Below are 17,500 nucleotides of genomic sequence, written 5' to 3'. Positions count from 1 at the left end.
CCCATAACTCACAATCCTGTGGCTTCACAGCAGGAGAGGCACAGAGCAGGGCCAGGCCGGACTGGATATCTTCCTTGAGCCTTTTCTTCCAGCTAATTAAGACTAACGCTGAGATACAGACACATTCCTACTGGTCTTTAATCCACATGTTACCTTTTCTTTTGGATATCTTAAGGACTGAATGCAAGAAATAATCCATTTCAAAATCAGGAAAAGGCATATTTTCCCCCTATTTCTTAAAAGACTTAAGCATTATGACTTTTATGGCCTCTGGAGTGATACAATCTCTTAGCTGTTACATGGTAATTCATACCAATTATAGATATGAGTAGTAAAAGAGAACAAAAAGACAGAGATCCTGTATAGATAAAGGCTCAGAATAACTCCTATAGCCTTCAGAAACCCCTGATTTAAATAATACACCACAACATAGTTTAGTGTTTACTTACAGCCAGTAGGATCTGCAGGGAGCTGTGTGCCACCTCCATGTACTGGTACTCCAGCAGGCACCCGGCAATGCTGATGTAGCGGTGGTCCTCGGGCGCCCAGGAAGGAGGTGGGGTGACGGGGGTCACGCGGCACCCCGGGCCGTTCTCCATCCACCAGGAGCGATGCATGGAGATGTTGAAGGTCATGATCAGGTCCGTGTCCTGGGGACCAGTGGAGAGAGAGAAAGAGAGAGAGAGAGAGAGAGAGAGAAAAATAGAGAGAAAGATGGAGTGATAGAGGAAGTCAGAGAGAGAGAGAGAGAGAGAGCGAGAGAGAGAGAGAAAGAGAGAGAGAGAGAGAGAGAGAGAGAAGGTTAGGTTAGGTGTCACTGGCAGACAGGTGGACTTGGACTCGGATGTGTTTCACAAGCCCTGTGTGCAAGGTCAAACACACTGCAAGCAGCCAAAAATAAGAGCTTCCTCATGTCCTGATTCACCCACTGTGTCACTGCTACAACCACTATGTAGCCGTTAGCAAAAACACGGAAATACTGTATATGCTTCAACCACCACTTCTTAAAAAAAGGAAAGACATTAGCATAGTTAGATAGATATAAACTTCACTAGAAATGTATTATTTTGCAGTGCTGATTACACTGCTATGTGGAACATAGTGCATGGAGCTAACCTCTTCTTTTTAACACCTCTAGCCAGCGCTTACCCATGGGGCCCTGTTTAGTGTTTCAATCCATGTTTGACTCATAAAACACTGGGTCCCCTTTGCTGTCACAAGTGCCTTGGCGTGCTACACACACACACTCCCTTCCAGGCCAAACAGAGGAGTCGTTTCAATTATGTATTCGAGCTTATGCACCTCTAACTCTGATTTAACAATGTAGGTCAAACAGCGAAGCGCTCTCCCCGAATATTCTAATCAAGCTAGAATGAGTTTGCTGGCACGGAAGACTGGCTAAAAGGGTGACGGAGTTTCACCCTCTTCCAAGTCTGCTGCTTCAGGTTTTTTCCCCTTTTTTATCCCTGGAAAGCCACAAAAGATTTGCCATGCCGTAGTTGCATGCGGTTAATGCAAATCTATTTAGTCATCATTCAGTTATTTTGTTGGCTTTTATTGTCATGTATGTGAAGTTAGGGTAATGCAAATCTATTAAGAACACTATCATAACATCTGTTATCAAACTATAAAATACAAAAAAGGCAGATAAACAAATCAGATAAATAGATAAACAAATCCATCCATATTAAAACACACATATATACAAACAAACAACTACTACTTGTAATTTTGTTTTTTAAATCAGTCAAATTAAAGCCTAGTTTTATTCCCCTTTAGCTACTGTTTGTTTGCTTTTGGTCATCTTAGGCACCTGCCAGACTAACCCGAGATACACACTAACCGTGACGAAACCATGACAAACTGAATTCTGAATTCTGAATTCTGAATTCTGAAGAGCACAGTGGATTTCACTGAGCCCCACAGCCAGCCTATTCACTCTTAGATTTTGCAGGCCATTAATTCTACATTCACGTGGCAGAAGAAATCCCATTTCTCAAATCCCCAGCCCTGCACTTCTGTATGCCTTTGCCCAGCTCTTGCCATCCAACACGACTGACAACAGGGAGCGTTATGCAGCACCCCGGCATTTGGGTGAAAGGCAGAAACAAAAGTCCAGAGTTATTCCACTAGGCTTTAAAGGAGACAGACATATAGAGGGAACGCAAAGGGTGAAGGAACAGCAAGTTGGCACACGTCTTCGAGCCACAATCGACAAATGAGAGTGGAATAAAACATGCCACACAGACCCATCAGTCCTGAATAAATAAATAAATAGTTAAATAAGGCCACCAGCACACACACACACACACACCCACACACACACACACACACACACACACACCTGCGCATATACACAGCTACAGCTCATGGTTGATTGAATAAATCCAACAGGCGCTCCACAGGAACCTACTCAATAAAATCATTCTGGGAAGAGCAAGAGGAGTTCTGACATTTCAGCTCTCATTTTAAGCTTGGCTGAAACCATTAAAGCGTGCCTTGGAGCTTTACCTGCTGCCTGTTGTGCTATGCAACAGCCCTAAAAAAGGGTTCTTTGACTTCCTAAAAAAACGTTTCACCTTCACATTCTTCATGGCTCTACTTAGAATGTGTTCTACCTACAAATGGTTCTTCACACAAACTCTGAGGTTCATAGTATCTGCATAAAATCCTTTCCAAGTCTTGTTTTGGCTTATATGATTGGCACAGAAAGTTATATAGGGGTTCATCTATGGGCACAAGTAGAGAAAAGATTTTCAAAGACTTAGTTTCAAACTAGCTTGCTGTTCCTCCCAGGTGAGATTGGGGAGTGTGCCTGAATTTTGTGTTCCTGTTTCAAATGACAAGATGGTGATCAATCAAACCACAAAATAACTTGATAAGTGATAAAAAGCACTCTAATTCCAGAGTAAATGCCAGAAATATTTGTGGCAAATGTGTTACTGAAACCTGAGTCCAAGCTGAGTCTACACAGATACTCATACTTATTCCTATATACTACACATTCATACTTATAAACTTGATGAAGGACATAGGCCTTGACTAGGCCAAGGTCTGTCTTAGATTTAGCGACCATCTTGTTTGCCATTGTCAGACAAATTAATTCATCAGCTGTGTTAGAGCTCTCGGAGGAGTGCTAACAACCTATAGACCTATAATCTACAGGCCTTCTAGGCTTTTGAAGTTCTACCTCAGACATATGACAGCTTTTCCCAAAGGAGTCTGTAGTCTGGAACATTACACAGGAACCACTTCCATTGGTCTAAGGCTGAGAGGCCACACACAGATGAAGAGGATTATGGTGGCCCTATAGATGGAGAGACACAGTGATGGCACAAAGCACTCGGCACACACAGCCTTGCGGCTCTGGGACGCCCCGCGCTCCCTTTTACCGGGGTGAGGCATGTCAGACGCTTGGGCAAACTCCATCCATCACCGGACCCGGCCCCAGCAATCCCACAACACATCAACGATTCATCAGGCTGATCACACAAAGACACTCACACTCACCCACACACACACACACACACACACACACACACACACACACACACACACACACACACACACACACACGTGTGAAAATGCTCATACAGAAGCAATCAAACGCACTCATAAAAATATACACTCTCTCTCTCATTCTTACACACACATATACACCAACATGTGCCCAACCATACAAACAGACACAAATGCACATATTCACATATCAACCAAATTATTCTCAACATGTGGTGATTTCTGTTGCTGGACGGTTTTAAGTAATGCAAGACTGATTCGACAAAGGAACATTTGAATGAGCGGAAACAGTATCCAACACACCCTTGTACCATAAACAAACAATCAGACGGAGACAAAGACCAAGACCTGCTGCGTTACTACGCTGCATTTTAGGCAACAGTCCCAACAGGAATACCAAGGTGAAGGCAGGATGAGAGAGATGCCCATGCAACATGCTAGAGGGCAGGAGAGGAGTGGAGTAATGGACTCAACCGTAGGCCTACTCTACTATGGTAACAAAGGAGGAAAAGAAAGTGCTTTTCAGGCTCATAAATAAAGCAGAGTAGAATATCTGGCCCTGTGAGAATAGCCTCTCTACGTAATCTGTGCAGGACATAATTATTTTGCTCGTATAAGACCCGTACAAAGAGGAAGACTTTGAGGAGAGACACTTTCTGAGAAAATCTATAGATTCATTGTGAGTGTCTATTCATTTTATTTTGAATTGTTAACAACGAACATGATCTCAAAGCACTTTAAAGACTTGGGGTTTAAAAGCGCAAAGGCATTGGTGCAGAAAAAAAACATCTGTGTACACAGGAAGAAGAACCAGAACAAAGCAATTTCTGGGACTATGTGGGTGCTCCACATAATTGATAAAACATATATTGCTATAATGTAAAGAAAGGAAACAATGAATAGTAATATTCAAATTGAACTATACCAATTTTCCATGGCCACACAAAACTCCTCCTTTTCATCATGTCCTTGTGTTAAGTTTAAATCCATTCATCTCACATAACAACTGCTGAAACCTGACACTGGCTGTGGAAATATTAAAAGAATTCAATGAATTTCTGAATATCAAACTGCTTTTATGAAAGATCTGCGCCATTGAAGTATTATGGAGAACTTTCGTGTTAAGCCCCTGAGAGATCGAAGCAGATCCTCAGTGTTTTGAATGATGAGGAATTAACACTGATTAGCAAAGCAAGTACCACATAACAAACACACAAGATGCTTGACGGGGGAAGAAAAGAAGCAGATCTCCTTCCTTCAACAGACGGTATGAAATTCCTGCTCACAGCAAGGGAAATTCCAGGGCGGTGGGGCCATGGATGAAATAAGCATGGAATGGCCCTACTTTAAGGTGAAATAGAATCGCTTAGTTTAGTTTCTAAGTTAAGTAGAATCCCCCTCTCCCCACTAATGGCACTACACATCAGGTAATTCTTGTTTCCATTTGGAAAACCAACAATTCAACCTGAACCAACAGTGACTACTCTCCTGGCACCTACACAGCTGTGTGAGAGTGTGACTATGATAAAAAAAATAAAGGGGGGTAAACAACCAATAAAAACCCACCCTTAGCAATCCTGGGAGGTTTGAAACTGAGCCGCTTTGATTTGCTTTTAAATCATGCTGACTCATTCGGTTGGCTCCTGCAGGATCCAAGGGGGTTAATTCACCGTGATCAGGCTCCAGGGTTCTTTTTTTGCCGAAAAAAAGCAATCGAGGAAGGTATTTGTAGAGGATCAAGAGGAGGAGAAACGCTCATCCCCGCGGATGGCAGTCAGTCATCTCCCTCCCCTGGTAATGGTGCCCCGGGGCTCACTGCGTCTCCCTGAGGCTAGCAGTTACACTCAGGAACACGGTCTGAGCAAAGCAGACTGGCTACGATGAGGAAATAGATTGCTTGGGTTAGGGCCTTTTCATCAGCAATACCACCCTGACTTGTTTTGTCTCCCCTGAGGGAGTTAAAATCAGCATTTGTTTTGTTTTGTTTCTGTTTTGTTTAATCAGGACAAAAAGGGGTGTGGTGTGCGCATTAACAGTCTTCAGATTCGACTTTAATCTTAAGTCTTTAACTTTCACTATGGCCTAGGCCATTACATAAGACAAAACACACAATTACTCATTTGAATTTTAGATTACATTACTAACATTATTTATATAATATAAGGTCCAAGGTCTATTGCACGCATTTTGTGAATTTGCACTCCATTTATAAATCATATTGTAATCTTTAAATTGTAATATACAATACATACAGCAATAAATCCCAGAAGAAAAAAAAAAAGAAAAAACTGTTCAGAGAGTTCAGGCCTCTATGCACGCCTCTGATATAACCCTGCACCGGAGCTCCACAGACTTAAAGGACAGACTCTCTGTGTCAGATTTGCACAGGCTTCATATGACACTCATTAAAGTGGAGGCTTAAGACATAACATATCTGAAGCATTCCTTTGCCTAATGAGAGCAATGCTGAGGCCCACAGAAGTTTTGACAAGGCTTTCACTCCATGTCTCGCCTCTTACATCATAATTTGCAGACAGTTGAGGAAGCCGGCTTCTCACAAAACTTCCACTTTAAATCATCAATGCTATGCTGCTGTAGGCTCCAGGTGTACCAGTCTACGGTGGCTGACTGCACCCTGTCTTTCTAGTTCTATCTGAGCAAGGCGTTGAAAGGAAGCGAGTTTCCCTACACATCCTGGGTGTGACTATAAAGCCCAGGGTGTATCAGGGGAGGGGACAAGGGCTCTGACAGGCTATTTTTAAGTCTGACCTATCATGTGACAGCAGCCATTATTTCTGTTATTTCTTAGCTAAATGCCATTGGAGATCACAGCGAGATGCCCGTTTGTTTTCTTTGTTCTCTGCACTATTATCACATCCTCGGAAAAACAAAAGAGTGGAAGATAACTTGGGGGGAGGAAGAGTGGAGATCAGTAGGTAGAGATGAGAGAGAGAGAGAGAGAGAGAGAGATGAAGACAGACAGAGATGGAGAGGAGCGGTGCATGAGGCCAGAGAGATGAGTGGTCTGTCAGCACAGGCAGCAGCAGAGGTTACCACTGCCCATCTGCAGACACCGGTTATCTGTTACAGCAGTGACACATCGGGAGCCCGTGATGAATCTCCCACGTTCCGGTATTCACGGACGCCAACGCACACTTCTGTCAATGAGATGTGAGGCCGCGATGAACCCCAGCACAAACCAACGAAAAGCCCCTTGCCACATTGAGCAAGGCCCTCTGCATTGTTCCAGAGAGCTACCCTAGATGAAACATTTCCCTAACAACTGCCAGGGTAATACGACCGAGGGGACAACAGCACAGATTGTGAAGTAAAGATGGCATGCATAATGGATAACTCCCACATCCTAATTCTAATCGCCACAGTACAGTCTTCATTGTGGATTGAAACTGTACACCCAGGTATTTAGTACAACGGGGAGAGAAGATGAAAAGAGACAGCTTCCTAGTGCTCGCAGTGAGTGCATGGTGCAGCCTATTTCAGTCACCTCCATCACCGCTGCTTCATATTTAACACGTAAAGCAGCGTGAGGCCGTACTCTTTGTCGTTGCGTGTGAGGTCACCTACAAGATCTCTGAGGGAAGCCCGATGCTATAAAATGTCGTGCAACTCACTAAACGGATCCCGCATTGGCGTTCTGGATGAGTGTGCGGTACATTGGGTGTGTGCGTCAGCGGTCCGGCGCTGACCCCAGGCATACTAAAACGCCACGTCTTGTAGACAAGTCCACATCAGAGTGATCCTTTGTGCTCAATTTCCACACAAGAGATGATTCTTTTGCCAGTTGAGGAGTTCTGTCTGTTCACAAGACCATGAAATTAGCTCGTTTAGTAGAACTGAATTAATTTGAGGGATAGAGGGAGGACATTTGGGGATGGGGTGGGATTGCAGGGTGGGGGGTGCGATTAAAATAATAGCAGACGTCGCCGAGCAGTTATAATGCATCCGTGCTAATCTGTCTTTTCCCCACAATCCTCCTTTTATCCTGACAGAAAAGCCTACTTTGTGTGATGTGTCAATCAAAACTCAGAGGACAGAGGGGGAGAGGGTAGACAGAGCATGCGAGAGATAGAGAGAAAGAATGTAAAGCGATGAAAATGTGACATATAATAAAATGACCGTCAACAGATGGGGGAATAGTTTTTTGTATGAATACCACATATTGCTCTATGAATAGTTGGCCTGGGGGACCTTACAGTAACACAAAAATGGGCAGGGGAGATATTTTTCCAAACTGCCAATCTTCTCACAGAAACAACTATCTTTCTAAAATCCTCAAGATGTGTCACATGCCCACCAAATTGTATTGTGTAACGATCTTCTGACACCTCCTGAGTTGATTAGCTGCTCGGGCTACTTATTTACTATCTCAGTTGGCTGGATATTAAAGAGGTAATTCACTTTTATACTGTATATGTCTATATACACTAACAAAGGATGCCGCTGTAGTCCCTGTTCTCCACTGGTTTCCTAAGAAGAGAGAATCATGGACACCCTCTGGTCAGCTACTCAGGGACTTTAAAGAGCACTGAAGAGGGTTTCTGGTGAAGGTGGACACTCACACCCAGAGTCTCTCTGTCTCTCTCTTTCTGTCAGATAGATAACCCTTTTCTACAGCTCACATTGCGGGGTACCCACAGTGGTTTCTCACTCGCTTGACTGATTGAACAAACCAGGTTTGACATATTAGCAGCTCAATAATTATTTCATGAGTTCAATCAGGTGCTGCTGCTCTTTAGAGGGTCCTTAAAAATGCTTTTGTGTTGGTTCTCCCCCGGGGGTAGGAATGATAAAGTCTGTAATTTAAAGTCTCCTTCCAGGGGTGGTTCAGAGAGAGAGAGAGAGAGAGAGAGAGAGATAGAGAGGGAAAGGGGCTTGTGGATGGATAAATCAAGGGACAGTTCAAACGACAATGCCATGAAAGAGACAGGGGTCGGAATGAGTAATGTGCTTACTTGATGGGTATGGAGATTGAGAGTGGCTGATTAAGACTAAATGTACGTGTTTCAGTAACGTATGTACAGTATTTGGTTCTGGAGTTTTATTTGGTTGTCTTTAACCTTTGGTTGTCTGTTCTTTCTTGTTAGTCAAATCTTGATTGAAAAGTCTTCTGTCCAACTGACTACGATAGAGTTGACTGTTGACTGCACATTCTGTACACATTTCACTATAATAGGCTGCAAGATAAGATCCTGAATCAAACACTATTCAACACAGTTTTTTCTGTCATTCTGCGTCAGAGATTATAGAGCCACCAGGATCCAGAATACATGCCCACATGCAATAGGCAACGCTACCTGGAATGGGAGTATGCCACTATTGTTTCTATTGATATGTGAGTAATTATTCATGTATCTACTTTTTGCTGTTAGAGTTGTGAGCTGGATTTGAAAATGTATTTTAGTATTCTCTGGTCTACAGTGAATACGTCTGAGCGGATATGCGAGGTGTCTGAGCCAGCTATCTAATGTTAGCATGCTACTACCCACAAGGTAATCAGACCTGGGGGCTTTGTGGGCTCTCCGTCATTTTGACGGATAGTTAAAAAATTTGGGAGGTGCATATCAGGCCAAGGAGAGAGAGAGAGTTTGCAATGACAGAGAGGGCTCTCAGTGTGTCCGCAAACGGACAACCATGAATTGGGCTTAAGTAAGACATGTTGGGCACATGTTTAGTAAGAACTTTGAGCATGTGTTAGTAAGCCGGTGAGTGTGGACCTGCTAGATAGTGGTAGTGGACGTTGTCTCCGGACAGCTAACTGACAGTGTTCTGATTTGGTTTCCGCTCACTGTGAACCGAAAAAGAAAACAAAGCAAATTCAAACAGCACTGAAAAGAGATTTCCTCTATGCTGCGCTGATGTCACTTCCTCCACCATTCCTGCTGAGTAATCCGATTTAGAAACCGGCAACGGATTCCTTTTGAGAGTGAAAAGCGGACGGAAAAGTACAAATAAATTGGTGTCAGACAATTTCAATTGAGAGGGAATGGTACATCGTTTGTGAATGACGTGGGCAAGACAGAGGCACGTTGTATGGAACACAAGCCCTGTCTGTTACATGCCTATTAAGGACAGTTTGAGAGGGGGATCAAAAACCAAAAAAGGCAGGGTGGAGATCAAAGTGCTGGGGTATCAAGAGTTTTTTCTCTTTCAGAATTGGGGGAAAATAAGCCATGTTACAAGCTTCCAGTCCGAATGGCATTCTACATGGGTGAGTCACAAAACAGAAAAAGAGAGGGGGTGCAGGAGAAAAGAGAAAGACAGACAGAAAGAGAAAAGTAGAGAAAAAGGAAAGGGTGAGAAACATAGAATCAGTGCCTGAAAGATTAGATGGCTAGGGAGAGACTCTTTGCAGATGCGAGTCATGGATGACCCGACTCTTCCCGGAGTGGCAGACACCACCAGCCTTAGCATGGGGGTCAGAATATGGTGTTTTCCAACAACGCACCCCAAGAGATGACTACAGCCATCCCAGCCTGGCACAGATCATTTGGCGGGATCAAATGTCCTGTCATCACCACAGTTCCTTTTCATACCTGACCACCATCATTGGTCACACAGAAGGGACAGGAATTGAAGAAAACCAGCTAAATATAATCCTGGAGTTGTATTAATTGACAGACCACTTCTCCTCTCTCAGTCTATATGACTAGATGAGAAAGGGGAGTGGACTCTACTGGGAAACCACTCAAAAAGACAATGGGCATATGCATGGGCTTTCAGTAGTCAGACCCCGAGAGTCTCTCAGACTGACAAAAGCAGATCCGCTGTTGAGCCAAACCACATGTGATACACAACTCCAGACTCAATGACGCTCAATATGTGAAGAAAAAAATAAATGATGAAGTAAAGAAAGAAAAGATGAATAAATTAGTGAGTGAGAACAAGAATGAATCGACAAATGAACTAACAGACTATTGAATGACTGAATGACTGAATGACTGAATGAATGAATGGATGTATGAATGAATGAATGAACAAATACAACTATTTCCGAATTAGATAATATACATTTTCTTATTTTCTGACTGGGGGAACATTTCTTCCCCCCTCATTTCTAACCTCAAGTCAGGATCCTCTGGGATCCAGAAGTCTGGCCATTGGGGGAGGAACAGTGGAGAAATGAACCATTGAAATGAAAGGTTTCCGCCAGGACCAATATCTGAATTACTGCAGACAGAAGGCAGGGCAATCCAGCAAATGGGTAATAGAAATATCAAGGATAGAGGGAGAGGATGAGGGAGTCAGGGGGAGCAAGAGAGCCATAGGCACATCGAGGAGGGAGAAAGAAATAGGCAGAAGAGGAATAATAAAGAAAATAAAAATGATAAAAAGATGACAGAGACAGAGACGCCGCACAGAACAAGCTAAATATGCAAACAGGTGAGGCAAGGCAAGGCAATTGTATTTATATAACACGATAAATACACACGGGTAATTCAAAGTGCTTTACAAATGATCAGATAAAAGAATACAGAAAAATAAAAGGTTAACAAAAGGTGCCGTGCCTTAAAACAGTTAAAAGAACATAGAAAAAAACAAGATTGAAAAGGAAGAGTGCATTAGATCAGCTGGGCATATAGCATATTTCACATACAGATGCCATTCAAGATGCATCCAAATGAAAAATAGTGCTAATGGGTAAACAAATATTTAATTAAGAGAACTGCTAAAAGAACAGCAGCAGCATCTGAGCGCAGTTGCAGGAAGAGAAAGATGGACATAAGTCTACGGATAGACTGACAGACAGACTCGCAGACAGACAGATAGACAGGAATAGGAGACAAGACGCATTTTTCTGCTCCATTTTTTCCATATCAGCATCTGTTCAGCTCATTCCTTAACTGGCCACTGTCAGTCCAACTGTGCAGGAGGACATGTGCACCACACACACACACACACACACACACACACACAGACACACACAACTGTCATAGGGTGAGGCAGTGATCGTATGTGCTCCCACCTTAATATCACACAATTGCACATACACACACACACACACACACACACACTAACACATGCACACACTTACACGGACACACACGCACACACACACACCCACACGCACACACATGTGCGAACGTACATGTATATTCATGTACACAGGGAGAACCACAACTACGGGTGTGCATGCTGTATAGTGATGCACACAAGCACATACACAACCATGCTCACTGATGTGCACAAACACAGGTGAACAAACATCAAATACAGATAATCAAAACCACCCACGCCTGAACACATGAACATGGCATACATTAACACATGTGTGTGTGTACCTACACATCTAAACACATACACATTAATGTACATTATACAAGAACACACACACACACACACACACACACACACACACACACACACACACACACACACACACACACACACACACACACACACAAACCCACACACACACACACACACACACACACACAGACACACACACACAGACACATGCACACACACACTCACAAGCCAAATAACACCATTCACACTAATATATATCTGACTCCCCCATATATAATGGAATAGCAACACTGTTTAAAGAGGTCAGCTAGAAGAACAAAAGAGACGAAGGAAAAAAAAAAAAAAACACCACATTGTTTTCTGTGCCTGGAGGCGATGATTGTTGGAAGAATTGCAGGTAGCAGAGCAGACGACAAGACAAACTGACTGAGATTTAGCAAAATAGCACGAACAAAGGCCACTGGCTCAGATCTAAGAGCTCACAGTCACTGAATAAATGTGAGAGGAGGAAAAAAAACTCAATGAAAGAAAAAGTCAAACAGTGGCCGCCTCCCTGTCCTTTAGGTCCTTTTTCCCTCCTCTGACAAATGTCTGAGTGTAAATGTCTGGATGTCTGCAAAAGAAGCAGAATGAAAACTGAAAGCCGTATTCTTCAGGCCGTTCCTTCCTTTTGTATGCTGAATGTGTGGCAATCATTCTCAGATTACATTTCCCTCCTCTCCATCTTAATGCTGACCTTTGGAAAAATTGAACTAAAATGCCAAATACTGTCATGTCTCCATTCACCACATGAACGCAAAGCTTCTCTCTTTCTCTCTTCTCCCTCTCTCTCTCTCTCTCTCTCTGCAGATCTGCTTGCTGTACTATTTGATGGTCAAGCTCTCCCTCTCCCTCCGTCTCTCCGAACCATTCTATAAACTGTACTGATGGTCTCTGCCTCCCTCCATTCCCTCCCTCTGCGGTCTCTTCTCTCTCTCTCTCTCTTTTCAGGGTGTGGATCTGTATATTGTAGTATTTGATGGTCATAGTAACTCTGTCCTTCTCACTAACGCTCTTTCTTTCTTTCTCTCTATCTCTCCTCTCTCTCTCTCTCTCCTCTGTGTGTGTCTCTGTGAGCTGTAGTTTGCTGTCTGAGGAGACTCACATGAGAAGACAGCTCTGGAGCTGCTCAGCTCAGCTCAGCTCAGCCTGCTGGTGTGTGCAGGGGGACGTGCTCCACTTCCAGCACACCCGCTGAGGATTCCTCCACATCAGCACACCACCACCACCATCCAGCAGCACCACCACCACCACCATCCAGCAGCACCACCACCACCACCATCCAGCAGCACCACCACCACCACCATCCAGCAGCACCACCACCACCACCATCCAGCAGCACCACCACCACCACCATCCAGCAGCACCACCACCACCACCATCCAGCAGCAGAAAATCACATTACTCCATATACAGCTAATATTAACCCCACAACAGTGATTCAGTGACTACACCTATCTGAATGTCTGTAATCTATCCAACTGTCTGCCTGCCTGCTTGCCTGCCTGTCTGTTGTTCTGTCTATAAGTCTGTCGGTCTGTCTGTCTGCTGCCAAAGGGTGTGCACATTACATTCCAACCAGTGTATGTTCACACCATCCCGGTCAGCCATCCACATTCACGCTTAATGATTTGCACTTAACAAACGCTGACCTCCACAAGGCTGATAAAAACCCCCTGAAAAAAACAACAACAACGAACCTTGTTTCATGTACAACACAAAGAACAACACTGCTTGTTTCTTAAGCTTGCTGAGATGTTGCAGTGTGCGCACAGGCTCTAAACCTGGATCCCCCTAATCCCATGTCTCAAAGGTGGAGAGGTGCAGATATCTGTGCCTCCAATCAGCTATGAAACAGATCTGAGATCAGCTGACTCTGGCCCAAGTTAGCTTTTGATCCAGTTAACTACTATCTGGGAGATGCGAAACAGTAGGCAATTAAGCCATGGTATGTATGAGTAAAAAAAAAAAGAATGATTGAAGCCATGGATGAAGACACAGGTCGAAGATATGAAAGAATGAATGAATTAACGAGTAAATTAATGAAGGGGTGAATGAGTATTTAAGTCACTGAAAGTGTATATAATTGCAATTCCAGAGCGATATAGGAACTGCAAATGGGGGAGCTACGCTTGAAAGAAACCCAGTCGCCCAGTGGCACAGCCTAGTGTTCCGCAGCCAACAACCGCTTTCTTCTCTTTCCAACAAGCTACTCATTGTGTCGTGTGCATTCAGAGGGCAAAGACTGACTTAAGCCCTGCAATTCACCACAGGCTCTGGGTCACACGTCTGAAGGTTGGCCAATCAGGGAGAGCCTGCATGCAAGGCTGTGTCACCAGCTGCTTGGCACCAGAGGGCAATAATATGGGCAAAGGATGAAAGGTCACTGACCCTCTCTTAGCGCCACAACAAACATCTGACTACTATGATCTGTTTGTCAAGAGCGAAGATTGAAAAAAGGGGAAGAGGGTACAGCTGTCCTTCACATGACCATATTCAAACAAAATGGATTTGAAGATGATAATAAAACTAAAGTGGTATATTACTTCATACTGTTGCTTTAATGGAAATCATAAGGGATATGTGCAAAGCTATGCTTTAGCTATGAAGAGGTTTAGTCATAAAAGGCTTGTCAAAAATGGCAGGTACTGCTGCGCTCCGCTGCAATCAAGAGCGACTCTGAGGAACACGTCCCACAAGCAGACGTCTGGCGATGAGGAAAGTAGGTCAAGTGGATCCTACTTCAACTCTGGGGAGGATGGTGCTCTACTCTGCCTGGAGTCAAAGTCTGAGAGGCTGTTTCACCCCCCTTTGTTCAGCTCTCCACACTGGTCTCTAGGGAGGCTGGTCTGTGGGTTCTGGGGCCTGGGAAGGGCTCTGCAGGTGAGCTTGCTACCGAAGCTCTTCCAAGACCTGAAGGCGGCACGTCAGGGCAGCCCCCCAACCCCTGGAGGACCTAGTTTCGCTAGAGTGTGACGGACCCCACTGGCATGGAGATACCAGTTTCTTTCTTTCCCTCTCTCTCTCTATCTCTATCTCTGCCCCTCTGTCTTCCTCTTTCAGTCTCTATCTTTCTCTCTCTCTCTGTCTGCTATCCTCTGACGCTGCCAACTGGCTCTTCCTTTTCCAGGAACAGGAGACCTGGGGAGAAGCGCCCCAATTTAAACAGCTGTTGCTGCTCTCCCCTGCTGGTGCTCTTGCACAGGTGAACAGCCTTGACACATACAGCTTTTCATAGCTAAGAGATGTGGACACTGAAGAGTCATAGATGAATGGCTCGGTGATGACACAGTCATATCTACCACTAAGCACTCCAAGTGAGGTCCAATTTCATTCTTTATTTTCTACCTGGAGAATAAAACTCACATATGCTGAAAAATGATCTGCAAGCAAAAAGAGCCCATCTCATCATTTACCCAAGCAAGTGTCTCTTAGATGAATGACGGAGGAGATCCAGTCATCACAGTGGCTTCAAATCAGTTCAGTGACTTCAATCAGTTAGTTAGAGCAGCTTGAATTCAATTGAACTGAATTGAATCAATTTACTTCCAGTGGTTCTGTGGTTACATTTATTTAAATGAGACGAGGACCACAGTAACTTTAGTAGCCTTGACTCATCAGTGGCTCCCGAGTGGAATTTCCTTCTTTATCTCACCTCTTTCCTCACTCCCTTCCATGTATCCACCATCTTCTGGACTGGTCATCTTCTTATACATGCCATGAGCATTTTTCAAGATGATTTTCTAAATGTTTCCACACTTTGCTGGGGCCCCCCCCCCCCCCCTTCACCTAAGTGACTAATTAGCAATCGTACCTTAATTTACCCTGGCGTACCCCTCAGTGTAAAAAAATGATGGTCTATGCAATAGGCGTGTCTGTTTTTCCCCCTTTCTACTTGCAATGGAATAATGAAAATAATAGAATTTTAATTAAAACAGAAGTGAAGTATCATAGCAAATGATAATGCTTGTTGTGATAATGCCACTTTACAGTATAACAACTTTGAATAAGGAGGCGTTATGCTAATGTGATAATGTATTATGTATGTCGTTTATTAAAAACTGTAAGATAAATTAGACTCTTAATGCAGTCTTCATCTTCATCTAAATAACTACACACACAGACTCGTAGTCACCGGCAACACTTATCACCACTGAAGTTACCTTGTCCTACACATCCATCAATGTGACCTGTGCCAGCACCACAGTGGCCATCTTTTACGGTTTGTGCTCTCCAACACCAGAGGGAGACTGACAAAGACATGTGCTGTCCCAAGGCTGTTTTTGAGACCGGCCACAGAAGAGGCGATGGTGGGGAAGAGGACGATAGCCGCGGAGGACAGGCGGGCATCGCCAAATGACTTTGAACTGCAAGGAGGGGCCACGGACAAGAACTCTCAAGTCTCCTTTTTGCCAAAATAGCTCTGACGCATGGGACTGCTGCGGCTCAATTTTTAGCACTAGCAAACAGCGAGAGAGATAGAGGGAGAGAAAAAGGAAGGGAGGGAGAGAGGGAGGGAGAGCAAGGAAGAGAAAGAAAGAAAAATGTATGAAGGCAGGGCCAGTTTTTATTATGTATGGCCTTGTTCAAGACTGCTTTGTTTTTCATAATTCATCCTTGAAATAGAACAAAGTCTTACCAACACAAAAGCATGCCAGCAATGGCAGGAACTTAGATGGGCCGCGATAATACTGTTAGGAACATGCACTGTTCCACTGGAATGACTAAATCCAGCCCTCAATGACACACTTACATAATCAGCCAAACACAACAGTCTCAGTGTGTGAATTCTTATAGTCTGGACATGTCTGGACATTGTGGGTTTCGTATTGAAGCATGTGCGTGATGTGTAGGCTCTGTAGGTAGAAGCATGTGTGTGCAATCTAGGCTCTGTTGGTAGAAGAAGTCTCCTGCTTGTTGTGTGTCTACATCTGAAACTAGGAACGCCTGTGTGCCTGTAACGCATGCTGTACATGGATGCTACACTTGCACCAACATATGCAAATCACACCCATGAGGGCATCATGTGCTCAAACACACATACAGTACTGTATACCCAAACCATTCCTCTGATACATATACATATGACACACACACATTCACAAACACACACACATACATACATATCTTCACACACACACTTACACCGACACACGCACACATCCACATACATATCTTCACACACCCACACGCACACATCCACATACATATCTTCAAACACACACACACACAACTGACTGTGTGACTGACAGTTACATTTATGCTAATGTATTTCCCCTTTCCATGGGCGCTCGTGCCATGGCAGCTCTCTGACTCACTGGAGACGACCAGCGCTTGTTGAAATGGCCTACTTCATTAGCGTAATGAACATATCACCCTACACACACACACACACACACACACACACACACACACACACACACACACACACACACACATCAGCAGTACTAAATAGGCAAAGAAATATCATGATAATGAACGATGAAGACCAACGAGAGCATGCAAATGATATGTGCTTCATTACTAATCAGTCACTCTCGCTGGTGTTGCTCCCGTGACCTTCTCAAAGGCATGGAGACTGAATCACGGACAGATTGGCAGCTTTTGGGCCTCGCTGGGATGGACAAAGTTGGCTAAAGGCAAACAAGTAATAATAAGGATGGGGAGGTTTCTG

General features: G+C 44.0%; 1 protein-coding gene across 2 annotated transcripts in view; it reads right to left on the bottom strand.

The window, feature by feature from the left end:
* nkain2 (sodium/potassium transporting ATPase interacting 2) overlaps window positions 1–17,500 on the bottom strand; it is a gene marked incomplete at both ends in the record, with an annotated part of 140,789 nt that overhangs the window by 26,380 nt on the left and 96,909 nt on the right. The window contains one exon of one of the 2 annotated variants that reach the window (XM_080832703.1): window positions 450–650. The exons of the other annotated variant lie outside the window; for it this stretch is intronic. Within the exon in view, the coding sequence (XP_080688829.1) occupies window positions 450–650 (201 nt within the window). The remainder of the gene's footprint in view (window positions 1–449; window positions 651–17,500) is intronic. 2 annotated transcript variants of the gene reach the window in all.

This window comes from Sprattus sprattus (genome assembly GCF_963457725.1).
Source record: "Sprattus sprattus genome assembly, chromosome: 2".
NCBI classification, from domain to species: Eukaryota; Metazoa; Chordata; class Actinopteri; order Clupeiformes; family Clupeidae; genus Sprattus; species Sprattus sprattus.
The sequence above is the reverse complement of the archived record's forward strand: the minus strand, read 5'-3'. Positions and strand labels throughout refer to the sequence as shown.